This window comes from Zonotrichia leucophrys, chromosome 2, assembly GCF_028769735.1.
Source record: "Zonotrichia leucophrys gambelii isolate GWCS_2022_RI chromosome 2, RI_Zleu_2.0, whole genome shotgun sequence".
NCBI classification, from domain to species: domain Eukaryota; kingdom Metazoa; phylum Chordata; class Aves; order Passeriformes; family Passerellidae; genus Zonotrichia; species Zonotrichia leucophrys.
The window spans coordinates 82,724,013-82,747,123 of record NC_088171.1 but is presented as its reverse complement, the minus strand read 5'-3'; the positions used below and the strand labels follow the sequence as shown (position 1 = coordinate 82,747,123).

The following is a 23,111-nucleotide window of genomic DNA, read 5'->3' as shown; positions in this document are numbered from 1 at the left end:
CCCGTCTCCCTCCCGCTTCCCGCGCATGTGCGGTTGCCAGGGCGGCCGTCTCCGGTGAAGGTTTAAAATCTGCGGGACATGCGCAGTGCCGGTTCTGGCCCTGGCGAGGGGGACACGCCACATTGGAACGGCGAGCGGAGCGCTCCGGGCAGCGCCGGGTACAGTTTGCGCCGCCTTCGCTTCCTCCCGAGCCGCGCTCGCCTCGCCCGGCTCTGCCTCCGGCCGCCCTGCCGCCCTCGCTTGCTTCCTCCTCCCCGCGACACATGCCGCTGCTGCCGGGCCGCTCCTAGCGCCGCTGCCGGGCCGAGCGAGCGAGCGACGGAGCGGGCGGTGAGCGGGCGGCGGCGCGGAGCTCTGGCCGGGCAGTGAGGGACGGCGGCGGCGGGCGGGCGTGGATGGATCCCCGCGTGGCCTGGATCCAGCCCGAGCAGAAAGGACCCGCGAATGCGCTGTGGATGCAGATCTGGGAGACCTCGCAGGGCGTGGGGGGCCGGGGCGGCGCCAGCTTCCCGCACTACCTCTGCCTCAACTCCCCGGCGCTGGACTCTGCCGCCTCTCCGCCCCGCGGGCACGGCTGCGTGCGGCTCGGGGCGCCCGGCGCCTGCTGCTCCTCTTCCTCGCCGCCGTCGCCTTCGCCTTCCCCGCCGGCCCTGCTGACCGGACTGGTGCCCGCTGTCCCCGGCGGCCCCGCGGCGGTGAACGGCGGCGGCGAGGGAGGGCGGCGGCTGCAGAAGTCGCCTTCCGTGTCTTCCTCGTCCTCCTGCTCGTCGGTGGAGTCCGGCACCGAGAGCCCCGGCTTCTCCTCCTCGGGATCGTGCAGCGGTGGCGGAGGCGGCGGCTCCTCCTCTTCCTCCGGCGGCCCCCGGGCGGTGGCGGTGGCTCCTCCCGGGCTGCTGGGCAGCGGGGCTGGACCCGGCGAGTTTTTTAACTTCCACGAGAACAAAGTGAACGCTGTGAATGGGCACCACCAGCCGCCGCACCCGGCGCGCAGCCCGCACCCGCCCCCGGCGTCTCCCCAGCAGCACCAGTACCACCCGGGCCGCAGGAAACGGGAGAATAAAGCCAGCACCTATGGCATGAATTACCTGCTCTCCGGCAGCCGCGGCGTCGCCGTCAACAACTCCCCCCACCAGCAGCGGCAGCCGCCTCAGCCAGCGCTGCAGAGCCCCGGCACCCCCTGGAAGACCAGGAAATACAGCCCGGGCGTGCAGGGGTGAGCAGCCGGGCCCCAGAGGGAAGCGGGGCCTCGGCCGCCTCCTTCCTGCGGCCCCTCCGGGAGGGGGGGAGGTGGGGTGGGATCACACGAACTCCTCTGGAGCCGGCCGCGGCAGGGAGGCCGACGACAGGGGATGGCGGGGCGCAAACCCGTGCCCTTTTGTAAATCACCTTGGTCTGTGCCGGCTGGGTGGTTCTTGGCCGAAACAGCGATTCATGCAGTGCGAGAGAACGCGTAGATGCAAAGGGTTAGGCCTTACTTTGGAATAGATTGAGAGGTGAAGTTGTCAGGCCATTTATCAGAGGTCACCTACAATAATTAAAGCAAGGATGTGTGCAGGATGCTTGTCAGAGCTGCCAGGTCTCAATTCAGATTGTAAGGGGAAAGTGGAAGGCTTCCGTTCAGAGGGACTCAAAACCTTTGTGTTAATTTTTAAATGCCTCTCCTTAGGCTGCAGAAAGCTGGTTAGCTTGGGGAGTGTTAGCAACATCACATGAAAGGGAGGTGCTGAGTTCTGTCAGATAGACCTGAAAGTCAGTGTAGTCTTAGAACGTTTCTCTCAAGTGTGTTTTAGCTCTAGGATAAATTGAATCAGCCAATAGCTGTACAGAGATCTTTCTCTTTTTGAAGAGAACATTTTTATGAAGCTTACCCTATCTGGTAAGCCGTACCTTTCTCGTATGAATGAGTAGTTAGTAAGGCCGAGTGTTCAGTTTGATCTGATTGGCATAGAGAAGGGACTAAAATTGAACAAAGCCTGTCTGGTATGCTCGATGAGACTGCTGTATTTTACTTGTCAAATTTCATTCAATCAAGGGGAAATGTTACTTTCTAAAGGTTATTTTATTCTTGGAAAAAGTGTTAGCTGCGTTGACTGACTGTAGCAGATTTCTGATGTCACTTCAAAAATAGTTTCTTGGAACATCCTAACATCAAGACCCTTGGATGCCTGTGGAATAAAGGCATTTTATATTTGTAGAGGGGAAATAGCTAAAGATAACAGGGTATGAGCTGGAGGTTTTTAAGTGAGAGATTTAACTTAAGGACAGTGGCTTCCTTTTTTCTTTTGTGTAGTAGTCAGGTGCTGAGTGTGTTAAAAGTTATAAAGAAGTATTTAAATACATTTTTAAAGTTATATTTTTGCAAACCATAACCTCAAGAGGGGGAGGACAAGACTTGTAACTACTGCTTTTTCATTCCGGACTGACACTAAAAATTCAAATTTCTTACAGAAAGCTAGAATGTGAATCTTCAAGAGGTGTCTTTTACTAGGAGCTTTGAATCCTATACTAAGATGTTTGTATGTCTCAAGTTCCAATAGTATCTTTAAAATAGTGTGAAGTTTTATTTTTTGTTTTTATAGAGATGTGGTAACTTTTTAATTTAAGTGATCTCAGTGTAAGTGAGGCAGGTCTCCAGGCAGGTGGAGGAAGGAGCAGCCTGAGTTCATCCAGCAGGTCTATGGCAAATGGCAAACCTGTGAATTAAATCCAAGTGTTGCAAGTTCTGTCCTGTAGCTGTTAGGCAGCAGCACCTATGCCATTCACATAAATTATATTTTTAATCTTCTGTCATGTTTTCTTTCACCTTTTGTGTAATAGTGGCAATGCCACTCTTCAAGTATGAGTTTCTAGAGAATCCAAACACAAGGAAATGGTTTAGCTGAGATTCAGTTGTGCTGTTCAGTTCTGTAATGTAGGTAGTTGTTTTGCTGATGTGTTAATGACAAGGTTTTTGCTAAATATCTTTGAAAGTGGAAGCGGTGTTTCCTGATCTTCTGTCAAGGATCTCTGTTACAAAAGTGGGACCTGATTCTGGCAGTGGGATACCAGTAATACCAGTAACTGCAGCATGTGTGATCCTGTACTTCCAGAGCATTCCGTAAAGTCGTAGGGAACTAACTAGTGCTGAAGGAGAGCATGAATCTTGAAACCATAGACCTAAATATGACAAGCAGTTTCTGCTTTAAATTTGAGTTCTGTTACCCAAGGTGAATCTTGAACAAGTCTATATTCTTATACAATTTCCTCTTTAGTGTTAGCAGTTTTTTATGAAGCGCTTGCATGATTGAAATAAGAATATTTTCATGGACGGATTTAGGTATCTATCTTCTGTGGTAATTCCTGTTTAGTGGTGAGCTTAACTTTCTCCTGAAGCCTGGCTAGTGTGTTATTTGGCAATTCGGTGAAAATGCACTGAAAAGGCTGGGATGGGATCCCTGCAGGAGTTTCTTGTGGATCCCTTATGTTCCTTTAGTTGCCTGCTGTTCCCTGGAACTGTCAGCCGGGTCCTGAAGTATCTCTTTGGTAACTCGTCATCTGTTGACAGAGCATCTTCAGTGTTGCCATCCTGCTATATGCAACTGTTGAAAAAATGTGGTCCTGAAAATCTTCAGCTTCAGTCTGGTTTGGGCATTGATTAGAGGAGGAAGGACTTGATCATAGGTGCTCTTATGCTTACCCTGTACCTGAGTGGTGGAGCAAGACAAGATTCTGCTGTGAATCCTGTTCCTAAAACAGTGCTTTTCTACAACATGTGAAATTTCCGAGTGATACGCAGTGGCTCACAGTGTTACTGTATTGTCTTCTGGTAACAGAGTAAGCAGGGCAATCTCTGCTAGCCCTCTCCCAGGCTGCAGTCCTACTTCTGATGAATTGTGTGCTTTGGAGCAGTACTGTGCTCTCCTGCTTTCTCATTCAGAGCTGAGGATGGCCTGTGGCACTGCAGGTCATTATTTTATTCACACTGCTCGTGGTCAGTGGCTTTGTGATGGTAGGTGTGGTGATGTTTAGGAATACTGTATGAAAGCTGTGTTTTCCTCTGTTTTATGTGCATAATTCATTTTTTCCAGTGGCCTCATGCTTTTACCACTTTGATAGCAGCATGACAGTCTTTGCAAAGGAAATTTTTCCCGTAAAGCACAAGTGTGAAAAGCTATGTTTGATTAGGTTTCATCCTATAGCTGTTCTTTTGGATGCCCTAGATTGTCCCATGTCGTCCAAAACAGAATTTTGGAAGGTAAGGAGTGAGGAGATTGAAGCCATATTTATTCCAGTGCTTCAACAGAGTGATTAATATAGCAGCAGTGTAAATTCCTATGTGGCTGGGTTTAGTTTAGTTTAGATGACAAAATGATTGGTTTCAGATGCAAGGCAGAGAAGTATCCTTTCATATTATGAGGCTAATTCAAGCTGTTGTGACTGGTGTTCAGAAGTGCATGTTATTTCTTGGTACTGTAAAGTATCCTCTTGTGTAAAACTACATCTAGCCTCTTAGGGTGTGCATTCTTTGCTCAGCAAATACCTCCTGTTTCTGTAAAGTCAGTATCTTAAATATATCCGAGTAATTAAGGCATCCAGAGAGTTTAGAAGTGCTCAGATATTACTTCAAAAGAGGGCATCAAGCTATTCTATAGTTTTTGCTAAGGCTTCTTCTGTTTTTGTTTGGATGCACAGCTAATGGAGTGCTTTCTCTGAAGATGCAGCTAATAGCTTGTGAATAGTATAAAATTACATCAGATTTAATTATTTTATTTCTTAATATGAACTTAACAAAGTAAAAAATTAAAGCATTTTAATGATATGGGTCTGTACTGCTTAATACTTTCAACTAAGTGTTCAGTCTGATTGTAGATGTTGAATGAGATGAGTGCTGAAGTACCTGGCGTATCTGCTTGGCACATTACAGTGCTGTGCAGAAACAGCAGAACTGGCTTGTTGAGGATTAGTTTGGGTACCAGAGCTGTTATGATACATTGGAATGGTGTTCTTCCTGGGCTAATTGGTGCTGCACAGTGTCTGATGACCTCCTGCATTCATTTTCCCCCTGTGTAGCTGTTGTCTTTAACTCTCTCTCGATAATGACAAGTTCTGCCATAGAGTACAAGAGCACCGAGACCTCCACGTTTCCTGATGCTGAAGGAGGATTCAGGGCAGCATTCCCTAATGACTACAGCAGGTACTTGGGGAGAGGTCTCATAAGCAAGGTAAGCTTATGGCAGTGCTGCTACAGAAGGCTTGTTTCAGTGTGCACCAGTTTGCAGCTGAACGATACTGTGCACAAAAAGTGATGTCTAGAGATATGGTGATGTGCCTCTATGCTAAGCTTGTATCAGATAATTTATTATTTATTTCTTCACCTGTATGCAGTGTTTCTAATTCCAGTCTTACAGGGGTTTTTTTTGCATTTTGCATTTTTTGATATATTTCAGAACTTGAACTAAGATAAATTTAATTTCAGTTTAGTGCAGTGCACTGTTCAAAATCCATTGCATTCAGGACTGTGCATAGCTGTGGTTGCATGTTTGTCAACCCTTTCTTCTTATTATCCTCCTGTCAGAGCTGTCAGGTACAAATTAATGTGTGGGCATGCCACACTGTCAGCCCCTTCTGCAAATTTTATTTTCTTGTATTTTGAGCTGAAAGAATGTAGACTTTGGAAATGCTCTGAAGCCTTTGCTGTCTGGAGTGAGATGTCCAGCACTTGTCCAGCACTTTAGGGGCCTCCCAAGGGTGGTTATTCTTAACTTCTCCCTCGCTTAACAGTGCTGTCTTGCTCCAACCAACACCTTCTAGTAAAGAATCAGCACAGTGGGCTGTACTTCACCACACTGCTGTGCAGTCCTTGGTGTCTGCTGCCTGTGGTGCTAGGTGGACACCTGTAGTGGAAGTGTTGATGTAGGAGGCAGGTCATGCTGGCATGTTACACTCAGTTCTTGTTTTGCTTGATTATTGGGTCAGGGTAGAAGTAGGCAGTATATGCTGGAGTGCATGCAAGGAGAAGTGTGGAAGTAGTTGCCTGTTAGTCCTAGTAAATTTCTGGAGAGAGCATCAGGATGTAGTTAAATAGATTGTTTTCGTGCCTGAGGCTTGGTATGAAGGGAAGTTGCAGGGTAGCTGCTGGATGAATTGTCCAGAACAGAACATCTTTTTTCCTGTGGTCAAGGAAGTTGCCTTGGTAAAGCACAAAATTTCCATGCAAAGTGGGTACCTAGTGCAGAGTTAGAGGCTGCTGCTGTGGGGAGTGGAATGAAAGGAATGTTCTGGCAACAGTAGGCTCCAGAGTCACCAGAGGTGCTAGAGGTCAGAAAGGCTGAGCTACACTAGTAAAACATGAGAAGGCCTTGTATGACAGGTGCTCACATCTGTGTGTAAAGGAGAATGGGACATGTTGGAGCAGTTTAATCCTGGCATCAGCTTCATGGTGTTTTTGTGGTTGTTAGGCTTTGGCAGTAGAGACAGCTGGCGCTAAGAGCATCAACAGCTGTACTGGGTGAGACCCTTAGAGGCCAATGCCAAATATTGGGAAGGAATATATATACATGAGCTTGTGGTGATATTTTCTGGAAGCATCTCCCAGCTTTAGATTATTAGTGGTTCTTGGACTACCTGGGTTATAGGCAATGCATTGTTATGCTTATTGTAGATTTTATGTATGAATGTGTCTTGCCTTGATCTTTTATGATCTGGGATTAGCAATGACCTGTGGGAAGATGTTCCTCAGTAAAGCTATGCATTATGTAATGATTTTTATTTTTTTTATCCTGAGGCTGTCACTAGGGTTGTAGTGCCTGCCAGTTGCAGGTCTGTGCATTACAGAGGCAGACCATGAGTGCTTTTTGCAGGGGACTTGAAAAAGGAGGAGGGGGGAGGTTGAGTCACCTGACAGTTGTTTGTTTTCTAGTCTGTTAAATTATTTCTTGTATTGAAACTGTTTTCTGCCTCTAGATGTTTATCTCTGCTGTATGCTTTTCAGTCCCTGCTTTATCTTTGGGACTCATATGAACCATACCTGTGTGTGATAGTGTTACAGTTTTCCTGCGTCTTGGGCTATCTTGTTCTATCTTGTACTCTGTCTCCTTATTACTAACATGGGACTTGTCTGATGTTTTTGTGCTTGGAGGCTTCACCTGTGATCTTCCTTTAATCTGGAAACTAAGAGTTCCAGTTGCTTGTTTCCTGGTTAAAACATTTCTTTATCTATATGAAGGGTCTTTCCCCTCATCCCATGTCAGCTTAATTTCTTCATCAGCCTGCATAAGGATGCCTGGGACCTTTGGAAATGCCATTTGGAAATCCAAAAAAATGGATAGATTTTCCTGTGTGGTTCTCTGATTCTTCCAAGTAGCTCTGAAGGTTTTTTTTAAGACACTGCTTCCATTCATGATGGTTATATTAGCATCTTGATATAGTCATAGATATTTATTGCATTGATTCTGCTTTAGGCTACTTTGACTATTTTGAATGTCAAAGCTAATCCTTTTAAATTAAAAAAGACAGATTACTTATTGTTCTGGTACAAATGCAGTATTGAGTGTGTGTGACTTAGTGAATGCTGAATTATCAGGAATAGGTTTTGCTGCAAAGTATTTTCTGTTAAAAAGTTTGGGACAAGTTCTTTCTTCATAGTTGTGGATCAGGGAAGTCTCTGAGGAATTAAAAAAAATTAACCACGAACTTCTCTATATATCATACATTTGGATCCCTTAAATTTCTCTGTACTGATAACTTAATTCACTTAACAGAAGCAGGTTTTTGGGCTCTTGAACTAGTTTAGCCTTTCTTAGTCATAGCTCTGCATCTTGTTAAGTTGTTCCTCATAATCGTTGTTGATATCCTTAATCTTCCAATCCTCTTTTCCTGCTTTGTACATGACTTCAGGATTTCTGAAGACATCTTCTGATGGAATCCTATGACAAAAAGTAAAAGCTCTTTTTTTCCACTAAAATCTGATTAGTGATGCACACTAAACAAGCAGTGTGATATCTTTAGAAGACTGAAACACATTGTTCTTTTGGTTATGATTTTGAAGGAGCTTCCTCTGTTATATGGCAAACTGCAGCAGTACTTAAATCCAGAAAGGACTTTTCTAGCTTTTTCTGCCTTGCAGAGATGCTGACTTTGAATGTGAAGGGTTTGTTGTCAGTAGTGCTTTGATGGGTGCATTTTGAGTTGAGTCTGCTGCTCAGAATTACGTCAAGAGTTGCTTCTCTTTAGTGCTTCAGTGGCTAACCTGATGTAATGAATACCTGATCTACATGGGCTAAATTAGTTTCTCATCACTAATATGTTTCTGCTGTTGCAGTCTGACTTGTCTGGGATGTTAATTGCTTGCTATCTTTGAGCATTTGGAAAAGAATGGTATTAAGACAGGAATTTCAGGGTTTAGTGGTTCTATTTATTGGCATAGCAAGCTTGCTGATTCAGTCCCAAGGTTTAATATATGGCATTCTCCTTCACTGGTGCAACAAAATGATTGTGATGTTTTCTTGGTGCTGTAGGGAGGTCCATCAGTCCAAGTCAGGAGTAATGCACTTCAGAAGCTTATGTAGCAGATCTACATTGCCATGTATTGAATTGGAGATGTACATATGCATATTTGTAATTTTTTTTATGATGCAGATTTTTCAGAGCCCATCCAGCCATTAATAAGGTTGAGTTTTATTGGATTGATATAGTTTCCAAAAATGCTTTAGTTTCCGATTTTCTTCAAAATGCAGACAAATTGTTACTTAGGTCTGGACATATGCAGTATAAATCAATCCAACAAACTTAGTTTCTTGGATGCATCAACTGTCAAGGTGTTTTTAAGAGGTAAAATCAAATTGGCAAGAAACCTGGTCTGAGGTTAGGATGTGTTTTGACTTGCATGACTCTGGGGCAAAGAGAAAGCTTAGAGAGGAAATAAGAGCAATATGATCTCTTGTGGAAAATGTACAGTATATTTGTTCTGTGGTTACTTTTTTCTTCCTATCTCTCCTTAGTAACTAGCAGAGCAAGCTCAATTCTTGAGTTTGGTATTTACCTGTCTGTAAAACATTTCAGAGCTCAGATTCATAAGTACTCTATAGTTGGGATTTTTTTTTTTTTTATTCTGCCAGTCATAGTAGTTTGCTGCCTTCCATTCAATTACTGTGACAAAGATAATTGCTGTCTGAATGATGTAGTGATATGAGACTGATTTGGTGCAGCAGTATGGTCTGTGAATGTAGCACTGTGTTTTCATACTTTCTCTCATCTGTAAGCTTAGAACAGGAGTAGTAGTAGTAGTGCTGCCTGAGCCTTACTGCTGTTGAGGAGGACTAGTACACAAAGGTGAAGGCCATCAACATCTGATGGGTGTTGAGTGGGATTGTAGTTCATCTCTTCTTGGTCATACCTGTATTTTAGCCCCTTTTGCAGATGTCTTAATCTTAGATCATACTGGGAGAAGTCTGTCTCAGAATGCATCCTTGCTTTCACACACTCACTCTCTATGTGTGTGTGTGTATATATATATATATAATCTTGTTATGTATCTCCTCCTTTGTTTCACTGAACCGTATTCTGTAGTTTTAGACTGTAAGACTGATTGACTGATTTCAACTATTGAATGCATTTCATTGTGGTAGTGTGAGATTTCACCTGCATTTCCATGATAATGCAATTGTGCTTTGCCCTAGTCATAGGTGAAGGTACAGTTCAACAGATTTCCAAAATATGTGCAGTGACTGACGTGCATGTCATCATTTAGTCTTGAGACAGTGAAGTCATGCATGTTTTGGAATTCCTGCTTTATTGAAGGAATATATTCTATGACTTGTAATCTTTATTTCAACAGAGATTCTTTTTAAACCTCCCCATTTCCTTACCTCCATTTTCTGCACATCCCTAGTATTAAACCCCCATGCTTTAACTGTGGCATCTGTTATTTCCTTTGATAAGGATACTTGGATGATGTGTTAGCCTTCAGCTAGAAAAATACTCAGTAAAGATTATGTTTTTAAAAAGTGTTAATTGTTCCACATAAAAGATGCAATCATGTTGTACTGTTCCTTTAGAATAAATTAATGTGCTTAGTAGTGTAATCATGTTGAAAAAGGAACCAGATGCTTACTTGAGGGAATAAAATCTCTGTAGGTTTTAGTTTACCTTCTAGTTTCTTTATGATGTTTGAGAATTTTGTTTCACTGCACTGAAGTTAGTCCTTGAAGTAATAAGTCAATCTTATGTATATGTTTGCAGTAAATGAGTAAAATGGATGATCTCCTTTCACAGAAACCTGTCTTTGAGGAAAACCATTGCAAAAGTCTGAGAATGTCACCTGAGTGTTATTTTAACCTAGGGGCTAGAAGAGTGGCTGCCTTTCCTTAAACAGTAGAAGGGATAATTTTTTGATAAACAGAAGATGTTAATTTTGTTACAGTAGTTCAGCCTGTAAGAAGCAGATGCTTGCTGTGCTTAGCAGTAATAACATCAGTAAATGGTAGGTTCCTCCAGGCTGTTAAAATTAGCAACCTGAATAATCTAGCAAGTACAAGTAGCCTCTCTTTTTCATTCCTGTGTTCTAATCTTTCCCGTCTTATATTAAGTAAGAGTACAGTTATAGCTTACCAACAAGTTTCTTTCCCAGTATTTCTATAAATACAGTAAAGCTGTGTTGTGAAAAAGTTGATTAAAAGGCCTACATTTGCTAATGAGGTAATACAATGGGCATCTTAAAATGTTACAGGAGATTGCTAGGTGCTGTGATGCTGTTGGGAATCCAGATTCTTTAAGAAGCCTGAAGGAAATTGGGAAGACTGACTTGTATATATGTTAAGGGAAGTTCCATGAAAAAAGAGGAGTTAGGATGTTACTTGTGTCTGCATGTACCTTATGTGCTGCAGATGGAAATTGTGTCCCTGATGGTTAAAATAATGTCACAGTCCTCACTTAAAAAGTGCTTATGAAAATCATAGAGGGTATGTGGACAAAATACTTTAGTAAAAACTATCCCTGTATTGGCCGGCTGACTGTTCCATGGTTATCTGTTTTTTTCAGACACTGCATTATTCCTTCAGCTAGTGAGAACTTATACTGGGATTAGTCCTGAACAGCGTACAGGATCTTGTTTTATATACATGAGAGTTGGAGGTTTTTTTGTGACAGTGTTCCAATAACTTTGTCTGAGCTAAGATGTTTACAAAATGCAAACTCCTGTAACATTAAGTTTTAGAAAAGCATCTCTGTTTTGAGAAGCTTCTTCAGGTGTAAACCAGGAGATAAAATGCCACAGTACTGCCTTATGCTGACTGTGAGTATAGCATTGATTCCTATCCAGAAGGACATAGACCAAGAGGATGATCTTTTAGAAACTGTTGAATTAAGGAAAACTGGAAAGAGCAAGCAAAACCCTTTTAAGTCAGAGGGTTAAGAACTGGTTTGCCACATGCATTAAGACCTGGAAGTCTTGCACATCAAAAGCAAGAAACTTGCCAGAGTCAGTAGGGCTCAGAGACGTGAAAGGGCACCAGGGGGAACACAGACCATGTAGTAAGAACTAAGTGAACTAATTGCTTTCTGTCAGAGAAGGACTTCAGAGACTTAAGAAAGCTTTGACTCCAGGCAACTGCAATTTCAAATTTCAGTAAGAGTTTAAATCGAGTCAGCAGAATAAGACTGGTTATACACCCATGTCTTGTGGTATGTGCCAGAGAAGTTCAGGGGAATTAGCCATGAGTGTGGCTTGAACTCTAAATGAGCTTTGATATCTATACCTGTGCTGTTGTCCTGTGCAAATTGAGCATTAAACTAAGTACTGCCTTGCCAGTGTGAAGTAGAAAATATGAACCTGACTTGATATTCAAGAGCAGATGAGGGAAGGACACGTAGACTAGTGATGAGTGATACTCTTCTGAGTCTTTCATAACGGGATTAACAACTGTGACTGTGTTAATCATTGGAAGAGAGGCTCAGTGGGGCATCAAAGTTGAGAGTAATTGTGGGTTGGCTGTTTTCCTCAGCCCACTGATGCACTGGGGCTGCTTTTGAAAGGCTGTGCTGTGTGTGGTAGAGGTTGTGATGGAAATGGTTTCCCTTTCATTCTTTTCCCTAGTACAGGATGGCTACTGTAAATGCATTTTTTCCCCAGAAATGTCTAGATCTCCTGGAATGGTTGGATAGGGCTGATACCATAAAAACCCAGAACTTCTTGCATGACCACACATAAAGAAAGGATCTAGTACATGTTTTGATTAAGGTGATTGTGTCTCACAGGTCTCATTTTCTTGAAGGATTTATTGTTAATCCATATTCCTGTGTTCTGTTTGATAACATAACTTCTGGATTTTTTTTTTTCAGAAGCATATTTAAGATTCTTTTTGAAGACTTTGTAAAAACCAAACATTTACAGGTTTGCTTGGTTAGCTCTTTGAAATAACCAAAGGAAAGAATAAATTATTTACTTTATAATAAGGGGAAGTTACAAATAGAAGTAGTCAAGACTGTTGCTCGATATGTTCATAAATACCTGGAGGGAAGAAACGAGTGAGAAAAGGATAGAAAGGATAATAGAAAGCTAGAGCTGACTGCAGACAGACACTGTTGGAGTTCATTGTTCTTTAGATTATAAAATTGCTGTTAAAATTAAATTCTAGTAAATATAGAATCATGACTGAAGAAAAATAATTCAGGCTGAATGCACACAGTGAGTGGGCTCTATGTTGATAGTTTTGTTCAGAAAACACTTTGAAACTCCTTCATTATGGTTTCTTTTAAAGAGCAGCTATGTGCTCAGGTACCCTCAAGCAGCAATATTCCCAAGTGTAGGGACAACAGAATGAGAACAGGTGTGTGTTCTGGACTGAATGGCAGAATGACGTGTTGACTCTGTGTGTCTTTCTGCCCACCTGCCAGAAAACGTGGTGCAAATGGAAAACAAGCCTAAGGAGGTTAGCAGTGATCAAACTTTGGGCTTCCTCTTGTCGAAGGAGACAAAAACCTGTGAGGATTAATAGCTTGGAAAACTACTGGTGGATAGAGATAAATGGATTGAGAGCCTGAGAAGTCTTGTGTTTTGGTGAACTGCCAGTAACATTTTTTTTTTTTTTGCCCCAGGGAAAAATATCAGATAAAATCATTACCAGGCAGTAGTTCAAAATAAAGCACTCTTGATTCTGATGCATACTTAAATTCTCATTGAATGGCACAAATAACAAAGCAGAAATGGACTAAAAGACCTGGAAAAATCTATGGAATTAAGTTCTTTGAGCTAATAGGTATCAGGTTGAGATTCACCCTGAATGTATGCCAGATGAAATTACTGGAGGCTTGGAAGGATGGCTGGCCCTTTGCTTTTCTTGCCTTTTCTTGCTTTCACCCTCTATCTGCCTACTGCAGATTATTAGAGGCAGAAGAATAGGAAGTCTTTAGGCTGTCCCCATTGCTGTTAGGTGTATTCAAGTATTTTATTCATTGGTCTTTTTGTCTTGGAAAGGTAGGAAAAAAGCATACTTTCTATAAACAGAACAAAATAAGAGCATGTTAGTTTATATTTCCTGTCTTGCTCTAAAATTTTGGAATCAAGTGGATTCATGAGCAAATTGAAATGTTAGTTAAATCTGTTGTGTAGTTAAATGTTCAGTTGTGGGTCCAAGCTCAGTTTAAGGAAGAGAAAGGGCAAACAGTAATTCAAAATAATTATGCTTTTTGGAAGTATCTTTGAGCTTTGCTGCAAAAATCTCTTTGTGTATGGGAAGGAATACTGACACTTAAAAATTAGGCATGTGGTCTCTTGGAAACTACCTGCTAGCAGGAGAGTTACTGAGTAAAATGAATTGCAAAAGTCTCAGATAAAGAGTTGAGTTCTACTAGAGAGGTATTAAATTTTGCTTTTGGAAGGCTAAGTATATAAACTATAGATTAATTTTTGGGTTTAGGACAGCATTTGGATTTCACTACGATGTTGACTAGATACATTTTGTGAGTTAGACAGAAATCTTAGAAATATGTCAACATCAAAAAAGATGTTTTGGAAAAATGTCACAGTGGTAGTTATTTGCATTTTTGTTTGGCATGGCTTGATGCTTTTCCATTGAAGGCAAGCATGACATTCACCTGAATACTCAAATTTGGCAGCAAGAGTTCTATAGGGCTGGTAGATGTGAAACAAAAGGGCTTAATAGGTGTATAAGGTTCCAGTGTCAGGACTCCTCATGTAACATTGGTATAAAAATACTTTACACTTGAGAATATATTTAACATTTCTCACTTTGAGTTCAGTTGGAAGGTCGCTTTCTATATGAATGAATGGCTGATGAAGGGCCTGAGTGTCAAAGTGTATGTTTTAACATCAAGAAATTCTCAAATGTCCTTTTTATTGTCCTCTACAAAATCTCACCATTGCCAGTGGCCTGTTTGCAGTCTGTGTAAACTGCTACATACACAGAAGTAAGAACTGCTGGAAGAATAAACCTGCTTGGAGACTTTGGTTGATCTTGTGCTGCTTCACATTTGCATCATTATGTAGTTTTTAAGGCTCAGCTTTGTTTTCTAAAGAAAGGAATCATTAAGGATCAGGAATTTAATTTAGCCTTCACTGCTGAGCCAGAAAGAAATTTAGTAAATGTCTACTAGAGTTAGTGTTCTGAGCTCTTTGGTTAAAGGATGATATTAAATAAAGCCTATGGTCTGTTTATTGTAAAATTTATGGTAGTAGTTAAATAGTTCCAATTGTCACTTTAACTGATCTTGTTTTCTCCATTAGACTTCATGAAGAAATCATTGACTTCTATGACTTCATGTCCCCTCGTCCTGAAGAAGCAGCTATGAGAAGAGAAGTGGTGAAAAGGATAGAAACAGTCATCAAAGATCTCTGGCCTACCGCTGATGTGAGTGTAGCTTCAGTTGTGATTTGCTTCTCTAGTAAATTGTAGAGCTTGGTTCACTTAATCTTGCTGTTATCTTTCTTTCTTTTAGGAATTAACAGGTAACTCTTCAAGTTTAAGGCAATTGACTTAATATCACAGTTCTTGCAATATTTGGAAATTTATTTGAAATTTATTTTAAAAAGTTGGGAAATTTCAAACCTGGATTTTGGGTTAATGAATTCTACTGAATGTTTTTTCATTTTGAGAGCTGGGAATGTGATGCTTTTAGTAATGTCTTTCTTAAAAAAAATGCTTATTAAATAATTTATCTCTGTATAATTTAATTTTGAATAATAAAGTGAGACTGACTACCTATGTATCCATTTCTGCAAGGAGTCCTGAATGTGTGGATATTTTTAAATCAAAATATTTTATGAAAGAGCAATTAAATGCAGATTTTTTTTTTTTGTACTCTTCATGAATTTGACATTCAAGGAATTCCTTTAGCCCCACTGTAGTGGGAAAATTGCACTCCTTGAGATACGTTGCCATGTAAACTGGTGTAATTTCAAACACTTTGTTACCCAATTAAGAAGTCTGCTTATTCAAAAAGAATGTATTCTAAATTGTATTTCTAGCATCACCTTTGTGATTGCCAGATTGTAGCATTGTCATTAGACACCAGAAATATGTTTCAGACCACAATGATTTCGTAGCCTTCCATGGCAGACAGTGAAGGGCTCAGGCTGCAGCACTGAGCTAAAAAAACTGTGAAGCTGATCTGCTTCATCCTCATCCATGTTTTCCCTTCATAGTGAGATTTTTGTACCTTGTGGAAATTGATATAAACACAGAAAAGGGCCTGTGTTGCCTGGCCAAAAACTAAGTGAGCTTGTGCATTGGGCTCTTCTGTATCAGAGAGGGAAGGACATCTCAGTTCTTTAGATGGGAAGCTCACTGAAAGTATTTGATGTGGTCTGTGGATGTATCTTCATTGTGCCTGCTTTTCCACACAAAAACACCTGCTGTTACTTCATAGTTGTTCTTGACAGTAAAATCTGTAGTATTCATATTTATCTGAATAATATGTTTAGATGTACTTGCTGGTTTTTAAACAGAAACATTTGGAAAAAAATTCCCTTAAACTGTTTCAGTAAAGCTGTCCTGTAAGGAGAGGAAGGAGCAGAAGGGAAGGAAATGGATAAAAGCTTGTATGTCTGTCAAACTGGAAATAAGTAATGCAAAGAACTTGCCTAAATTTATTCCTTGTAAGTAGGATTGGTAGTTATTTCATGGTAAAGAAGCCAAATTTTTTCGTCTAAAGTGACATCTCTAAGAAAAAGTGTGCTTGTACAGAGAGTATATAGTAAAGTAACTTTTTTACTGACTATGTCCTTAAAAACTGGAGAAAAGTATGAAGTTTTGTGAAAGTAAAAGGAAGTGAGCATTCATAATTGCAAGATGTTTTCTTGCTGTGTTTTTTCAGGTCCAGATATTTGGCAGCTTTAGTACAGGGCTTTATCTTCCAACTAGGTAAGTAATAGTTTACTCTTGTCTTCTTTCTGAGAAATGGTAGATTTCAAAGAGGAGTTTAGAATGGAACGTGCAAATGTGTCAAACTTTCAGTAAAACTTTTGAATTTCATGTGACACAGGGAAGAGCTTTTGAACGTCAAGATTTGTATTTGGTGTGTTATTTTACTGCTCCGCTCTGCTTGTTGACCCTTTGGTGAATTTCCTTTTCTTCCTTGTGTCTGGGGTTAGTCTTTGGCTTTTTTTTTTTAACAGACAGTGAAACTGAATGTTTGGCATTTCCCTTGTAAAGATTGTTTTGTTAAGTAAGATAAATTACTAAGAATGTGTCACTTATCACAGAGTTACTGTGTAAAGTCAAAAGAACCATCACAGCGCTGCATTCCCATCTTTTTGGAGAGGAAACGTCTTACTTAATTTGGTGTTTTGTATCACTTAATGGTTCAGTTCGATGTGGAAACCTGTGTAGCTCTGCCTTGAAGATGAGGTTGTCTTTATATGAATTACATTTTCAGAAGGAAAGCACTGGAAATTTCGTTTCTGTGAATACTAATCACTGATAAAATTCTTTAGATTATTAAAATGCCCATCAGCATGAGTAGACAGATGATGTATGGAATTGGTCTGTTTAAGTCAGAGGGGAGGGAGCATGAAAGGCAAAAGGGAAAGGAACTTGGAGAAAAACTCATTAGAGTAATGGAAGCAAAAAACTAGAATACTGCTTTGGGTCCTAAAATACCATGGACTCTCTTGCTTAATGCTCCTAGAAGAAGCTTATTGGTAACCTATATTGCAAAGTGCAAAATGGTCACCATGTGTGGTCATTTGGTACTTGTAATCATCATGGTACTTGTAATATGTAGAATGCCAGTCTTACCATAGTTTTTGGCAGTATATTGTGCTTTAGATTTACTGGATTTCATGCTGTGTTCTTTTTGTCTAGTGATATTGATCTAGTTGTTTTTGGGAAATGGGAGCGACCCCCTTTACAGCTGTTGGAGCAAGCACTGAGAAAACACAGTGTGGCTGAGCCATATTCCATTAAAGTACTTGACAAAGCTACGGTAAGTAATAGCTGTGGAATACTGAACTGAAAAACCTTCAGACCCCTTCAGATGTTGGTGATAAATAGTATTTTAATTCCTGGAGCAAATTATATTGTCTTAAACTCTCTGCAAGTTTCAGTAGAATCTGTATATGCTTAGCAATAGCATGGAGTCTTTTGTATGGCCGTCGGTAACTCTCTGTACTGTTTGCTGAAGGCCGTACTTTATACTTAGGTTGTCAATAAATATCTGAAAGTTAGTATTTGCAAAATATCCAGTAAAATAAGTTAACTATTTGCATAATGTTTTTCCACTGACCTTTGAGGGGAATTTGTTAAGCCAGTAACTAGAGCTGTCTAGCTTTCAACACGTTTTTCAGGTTGTCTTGTTTCTGATGGTATAGTGAAGTGTTCCAAACCTAACATTGGGTTTTCCTGTCCAAAATACACTATTTGAGAGCTTCATGTCATTTGTGAGACTGATGTGTGTTATCTCCTGCATCTTTTTTGTAAGCCTGAATCATGCTGAATAAGTTAAAAACTTAATGCATGAGAATTTTATGTTACTGGGCAAGTGATGTTTTCTTCAGGGGACTAAGGTGAGTATTCCAAACTTCTGTTAGCAAGCTTCTGTTTTGTTGTCTCTAAAACAGTCTTCCTCTTTTAGGTTCATAATATTCCTGTGGCTTTCATTAGAGTAGCAGTACATAACAGTAGCATTGGTAGTCTTTGGTTTACCTGAGAACTATTGGGATTTTTCAGAATCTGTATTACCAGTTAATGATGGAAAATGGCACTAGGAAAATCACAATTGTACTGTTCCTTCTTATTTTTTTTTCTTCTGATACTGGTATAAAATGATGCTATACTTCTGCTCTTTTTTATTTTTCATTTCAGATTAAAAATATGAAGAGTTCAATTTAAAATAAATCTTTTCAGCTGAAGTTTAGGTTATGATTTTAAGATGATTTTGTAGGGCACTGCCTTCCAGTGGAGGTGTGAAACTAAGCTACATATTCAGTCATTTTATATTAATTTATTCCTGCCATATTACTACAATGGCTTTGCTTTATTTCTTCTGGATTTCATTTGACTCTGCATTGAACCAGTTCATCTTGATAAACCAACAGGCATTACTTTCTACTAGGCTGGTTTCCTGTCAGTTCAGCAAGTGAATGGTGCAATACTGGGTCAGAGGAATGCAGTTCCCACAGGTTATGAGATTACAAGATCTCCTATTAATTGGAATGAGTCATTAAGTAAATTAAGTTGTCATATGAAGCACTGCTATTGCAGCTATGAAGGCAGATAGCTAATGGCTGTGGTAGAATACCAGATGTACATTAATCACCTTCCTAGAAAGCATTCAATGGTCAGTCAGATTAGGATTGTTACTTCTCACACAGATTTGATAGTTGCAATCGTTTGGACTGCTAATATCCATGTGTCTTGAGTAAGCTAAGGAACAGCACCAGTGCTGTATTCCTGGGTCCTCACATTCTTGTCTTAATCTTTTCAGGTACCAATAATAAAACTCACTGACCAGGAGACAGAAGTGAAAGTTGACATCAGTTTTAATGTAGAAACTGGTGTGAAGGCAGCTCGATTTATCAAGGAATACATGAAGGTATCAGCCATGTATTGAGTGTTATGCTACTTACCAAGGATGTGCTAGATGCTTAGCTAACCTTTTTTGGTATGGCTTGACAATTTGTTGCTGAAGACTATTTTCATTAATACTAATTAAACATGGATATTTTAATTTATTATCTGTTGGTGTCCATTCAGTGTTCCCTTTGAGTGCTAGGTGTTTGAATAAACCTGTACACTGTGAAAGAACTTCTGTGATCATGTCTAGATGTACAGAGAGGCACTAAACTTTGCTTCTGAAGCAAGTCTCTTTTCAAGTTTTGCTTACCTTGAATTTAAGTGATGCTGCATAATGAATACTGCCCTGCTAAACTGTCAAAAACCAATTCTTGTGTAGCTGCACACTTAAAAGTTTCCTTTTATTCTCTGTAGTAAAAGTACTATTTAGAGTGAAAGCTTTGGCTATAGTAAATGATATTGGCATTCAAAGAAGGATATAAAAATCTTACTGTTTAGGTGGGAAATAAATTTAGTACATAAGGTCTTTGATCAAATAAGAGTTGAAGTCTATTCATCTGTTTCTAGCTTAAAAAAAGCAAGTTTCAGTTCTTCCTGTGGAAACACAGTATAGCACACCACTGGAAATATTTTTGTATTAGATGAATCTTTGCTGAGATTGTGTACTTCTTTGTTTGTTTTGGAATGTTGACACTGTCATTGATAAAACTTGTTTTCCTTTGCAGAAATATTCTTTGCTACCTTACTTGATTTTAGTATTAAAACAGTTCCTCCTTCAGAGGGATTTGAATGAAGTTTTTACTGGTGGAATTAGCTCTTACAGCCTAATTTTAATGGCAATTAGTTTCCTGCAGGTAAGTCTGTTCCTTATTTGTTTCCATGTTCTTCAAAATATTTTGGGTTCTGTACCTGTGCCCTTTTATTGTACTGTTTCTTCAGATGCCCCTTGCACAGTGCAGCATTACTGTTATGGCTCTGAGTGTTTGACTCTTGAAAGATCCTGTGGACTACCTCTCAGACATCCAGGATCCATCCTGTGAGAGCTGGAACAGCAGCAGTTGCCTTGTGAAAGGCATCAAGGCTGTGCATTGCTCTCTGCACCAGGGCCTATACCTGAATCATCTTAATGGTGCTTCATAAATCTGCAGGATATATTTTTGTCTTTTGCTTCCCAGACTGCTGATACTGAATGTGCAGAGTAGTTGATTTCAGTGTTTATTAAAATGATGAAATCCAACAGTCAGGTTATTTTTTTTTTCTTACATGTTGGTTAGGTTTTGACACGCTTAATTCTGGCAGATGTTGTACTTGAGTGATGAAATAGTCACAAGTTACAATGTTAGAAACAAGTTACAACTTCTCTTAATACATTTTTGTGACAGTGAGCCTCCTACAGGTATGATGAGGGCTTAGCATCTCTCAGCAGCTGTGGTAATGGAAAACTTACATATTCTGCTGCTGGTGGTGTTGACTGCAATATTACTATAGATTTTGTGTACCAAATATAATAAGTAGAGACACAGACTTGTATTTCAGTTGGGGAAACTAGATTGCCCCCCACTTTCTGACAGCATTGAGGCATGGATTTGCTGTGGAAAATTGGGTACTACTTTGTTACTAACTAGGCTATAATTTAGTATGCAGTACTTATTTCTTGTTTTAGACTTAGGGAAAATAATTCCCTAATCCTCAAAAAGCTACATGAGGAAAGATGAAAGAATTCTTTGGCTTTCAGATACTGCTGAAGTGCTGCCCCCTCTAGGTTTTATGAGAGTGATTTAAGTACATAAGGAGTGAATTATTCAGTTGAAACTTAGGTGAAGAAATACTCAGCTGTTTAAATGAGCTTTTTGTTGCCCTGTGTTATGGTCTGAAAACTACTAATTTTTTATATGCAAAAACTGGTTTGTGTTACAGCTACATCCAAGAATTGATGCCAGAAGAGCTGATGAAAACCTTGGAATGCTTCTAATAGAATTTTTTGAACTCTATGGAAGGAATTTTAACTACTTGAAAACTGGTATTAGAATAAAAAATGGAGGTGCCTATATTGCCAAAGAAGAAATCATGAAAGTCATGACTAATGGATACAGACCATCCATGCTATGTATTGAAGATCCTCTTCTGCCTGGTAAGACTGTACACTTGCAGTATTGCAGAGCTCTGGCTCAGCTTGTGCTCTCAGCTTGCATTAGTCTGTCAGATGCGTTCAGAAGCTGCACTGGGAAGAGGCTGTTGCTGTTGTAGAGGTACAGTCAGGTAGGAGGGCTGAGGGATGTGGGCCTGAGGTCTCACAAGATTCTTAGCCTGAGTAAATTGAATTATGTGCAAACAGCGCAGTTGCATAATGCTTTGGAGATCCAGAACTGTGTTGAGGACATAAGGAGATTCTCTGACAGCATTGAGAGGTAGTGAAAGAGAGAATTTCAGGAAATTCTGGAAGGGGGGTTGTTAGCAGAAGAGTTCTCCATTATTTGCTCTGAGAAAGAGATTGGAAGGTGTAGTTTTTACTGCCACAGTCTGTGGTGCCCTACTTCAGATAAGTCACACCATATGGGAAATAAATGCCCCAGGTGCAGAACCTGTCCTGCAGGGCGGTGCCACAGGGACTGCACAGGAGCTGGGGTGGGTCTCTGAAAAAAACAGCTGCGGTGGTGGTGGTGTGGAGAGCACTTTGCATATCTGGCTTCTGTGCTGCACAGGGATCTTTAGGGAATGGCATTTAGAGTTTTAGAGTTGCATGTTCTTTTGATAGTACTTAACATAATTTTTTTTTTTTTATTTGGTTTTAATTCAGTAACCCTCAAAATAATTGAGCTTAATTTTGGCTAAGTGCCTCAGGAAAATTTCCAGCTTTTTCCAGTACTCAGTTTGTATTCTATTTAGACCATCACAAGTAGCTGAAATTCCAAACCAGCTTTTTAGCAAAGTCAGTTTTCAGTTAATTTGGACTTCAGCACAAGTATTTCGAGAATGTAATTGGCAGTCCAAGTCCATACTGTCTCATTTTGTGTGTAGACATTTTATAGCATTTTTACAGCACTTCTAAAGCAAATACCATGGATCAGGAGCTGAAAGCTGGCACCTTTCTGAACGCTCAATATGCTGAATGTTCATACTTCCCTAGAACAGGTTGCAGGCTGTGATACTTATTTGTCCAACCATGTCTCTGATATGTTTGTAACTCTGTGTCCATCATGACTGTTGTTCTTGGCCAGGCATGGGGTAGGGTATGATTGTGCAGAACTGTCATTGTCATTGAGATTTCCTTTAGGAGCTGTGTACCTACTTGCCTGAAGACCCATTTAAATAGCAGTGTAAGCCACAATTGTTTAGAGTCAGAAATCCTTACTGCCCGTCAGTTCTGTTCCTTTCCATCTGCTGGGGCCTGAAGGAGAACAAATTGTGTGTGCTACGCAATGTTTTAATCACTGCCAATAGCACTCTGGAGAAGGAGAAAAAAGTCTAATAAGGGCTCTGAACTGTTCCTCCTAGCATTAATCTTGCAGAAACGAATAACTGTAGTTTAGAAGAAAGAATGGCTGTATGCTGTCAAAGAGTTGATAAGAATTAAATTAAATAAAGAGTTTGTATGGTGTGAGATAATGTAATTCTTATAGGGGATAGTGTTTTGGCTATGGAAATGAAAACTGACAATATTTTGAAGTTATCTGACTGCTGTGTCTCATAGGGATATTCTTTAGCAGCTACCACAGACCTTCAGAACTTGCCAGGTGAAGCTGGAGGAAAATTACCTAGCACATATAGGATGGCTCTTTGAATCAGATCTGATGAGTACAGCCTCCTTAGATTCAGGCTTAATCACGTATTCCTACAGTATCTAAAATTGCCTGTCAAGTGTATGTTAGTACATCTAGAATTCTGTTAATTAGTTTAGTTCTGTTATTCCTTCTGTCCCAGTACAAAAATCTTTCCCAAGGGTTCAGGTCCTTGCCCAGTTCATAAGTCATCTCTGAGTTTGGGTTCAGATCCACTCAATGTCTGACTGTGGGTTGGTGGCAGTATTATGAAGGAGATGGGAATAAGTTATTTCCATAAAGAGTGGACACAGATGTCTCAACTTAAATTAGCATAAGCTGCTGG

The 23,111-nt window shown here is 40.3% G+C and overlaps 1 protein-coding gene across 4 annotated transcripts in view; it reads left to right on the top strand.

Moving 5' to 3' along the window:
• The first annotated feature begins 52 nt into the window (after positions 1–52).
• The window catches only part of TENT4A (terminal nucleotidyltransferase 4A), a 59,325-nt gene continuing 36,266 nt past the window's right edge, over positions 53–23,111 (top strand). For 2 of the 4 annotated variants that reach the window (XM_064705540.1, XM_064705538.1), the window contains exons 1-7: positions 53–1,213; positions 14,720–14,843; positions 16,309–16,355; positions 17,298–17,418; positions 18,919–19,026; positions 19,733–19,861; positions 20,925–21,138. In XM_064705540.1, the coding sequence (XP_064561610.1) occupies positions 396–1,213; positions 14,720–14,843; positions 16,309–16,355; positions 17,298–17,418; positions 18,919–19,026; positions 19,733–19,861; positions 20,925–21,138 (1,561 nt within the window). In that variant the 5' untranslated portion in view covers positions 53–395. The remainder of the gene's footprint in view (positions 1,214–14,719; positions 14,844–16,308; positions 16,356–17,297; positions 17,419–18,918; positions 19,027–19,732; positions 19,862–20,924; positions 21,139–23,111) is intronic. The other 2 variants (XM_064705539.1, XM_064705536.1) reach the window with 1 other exon arrangement.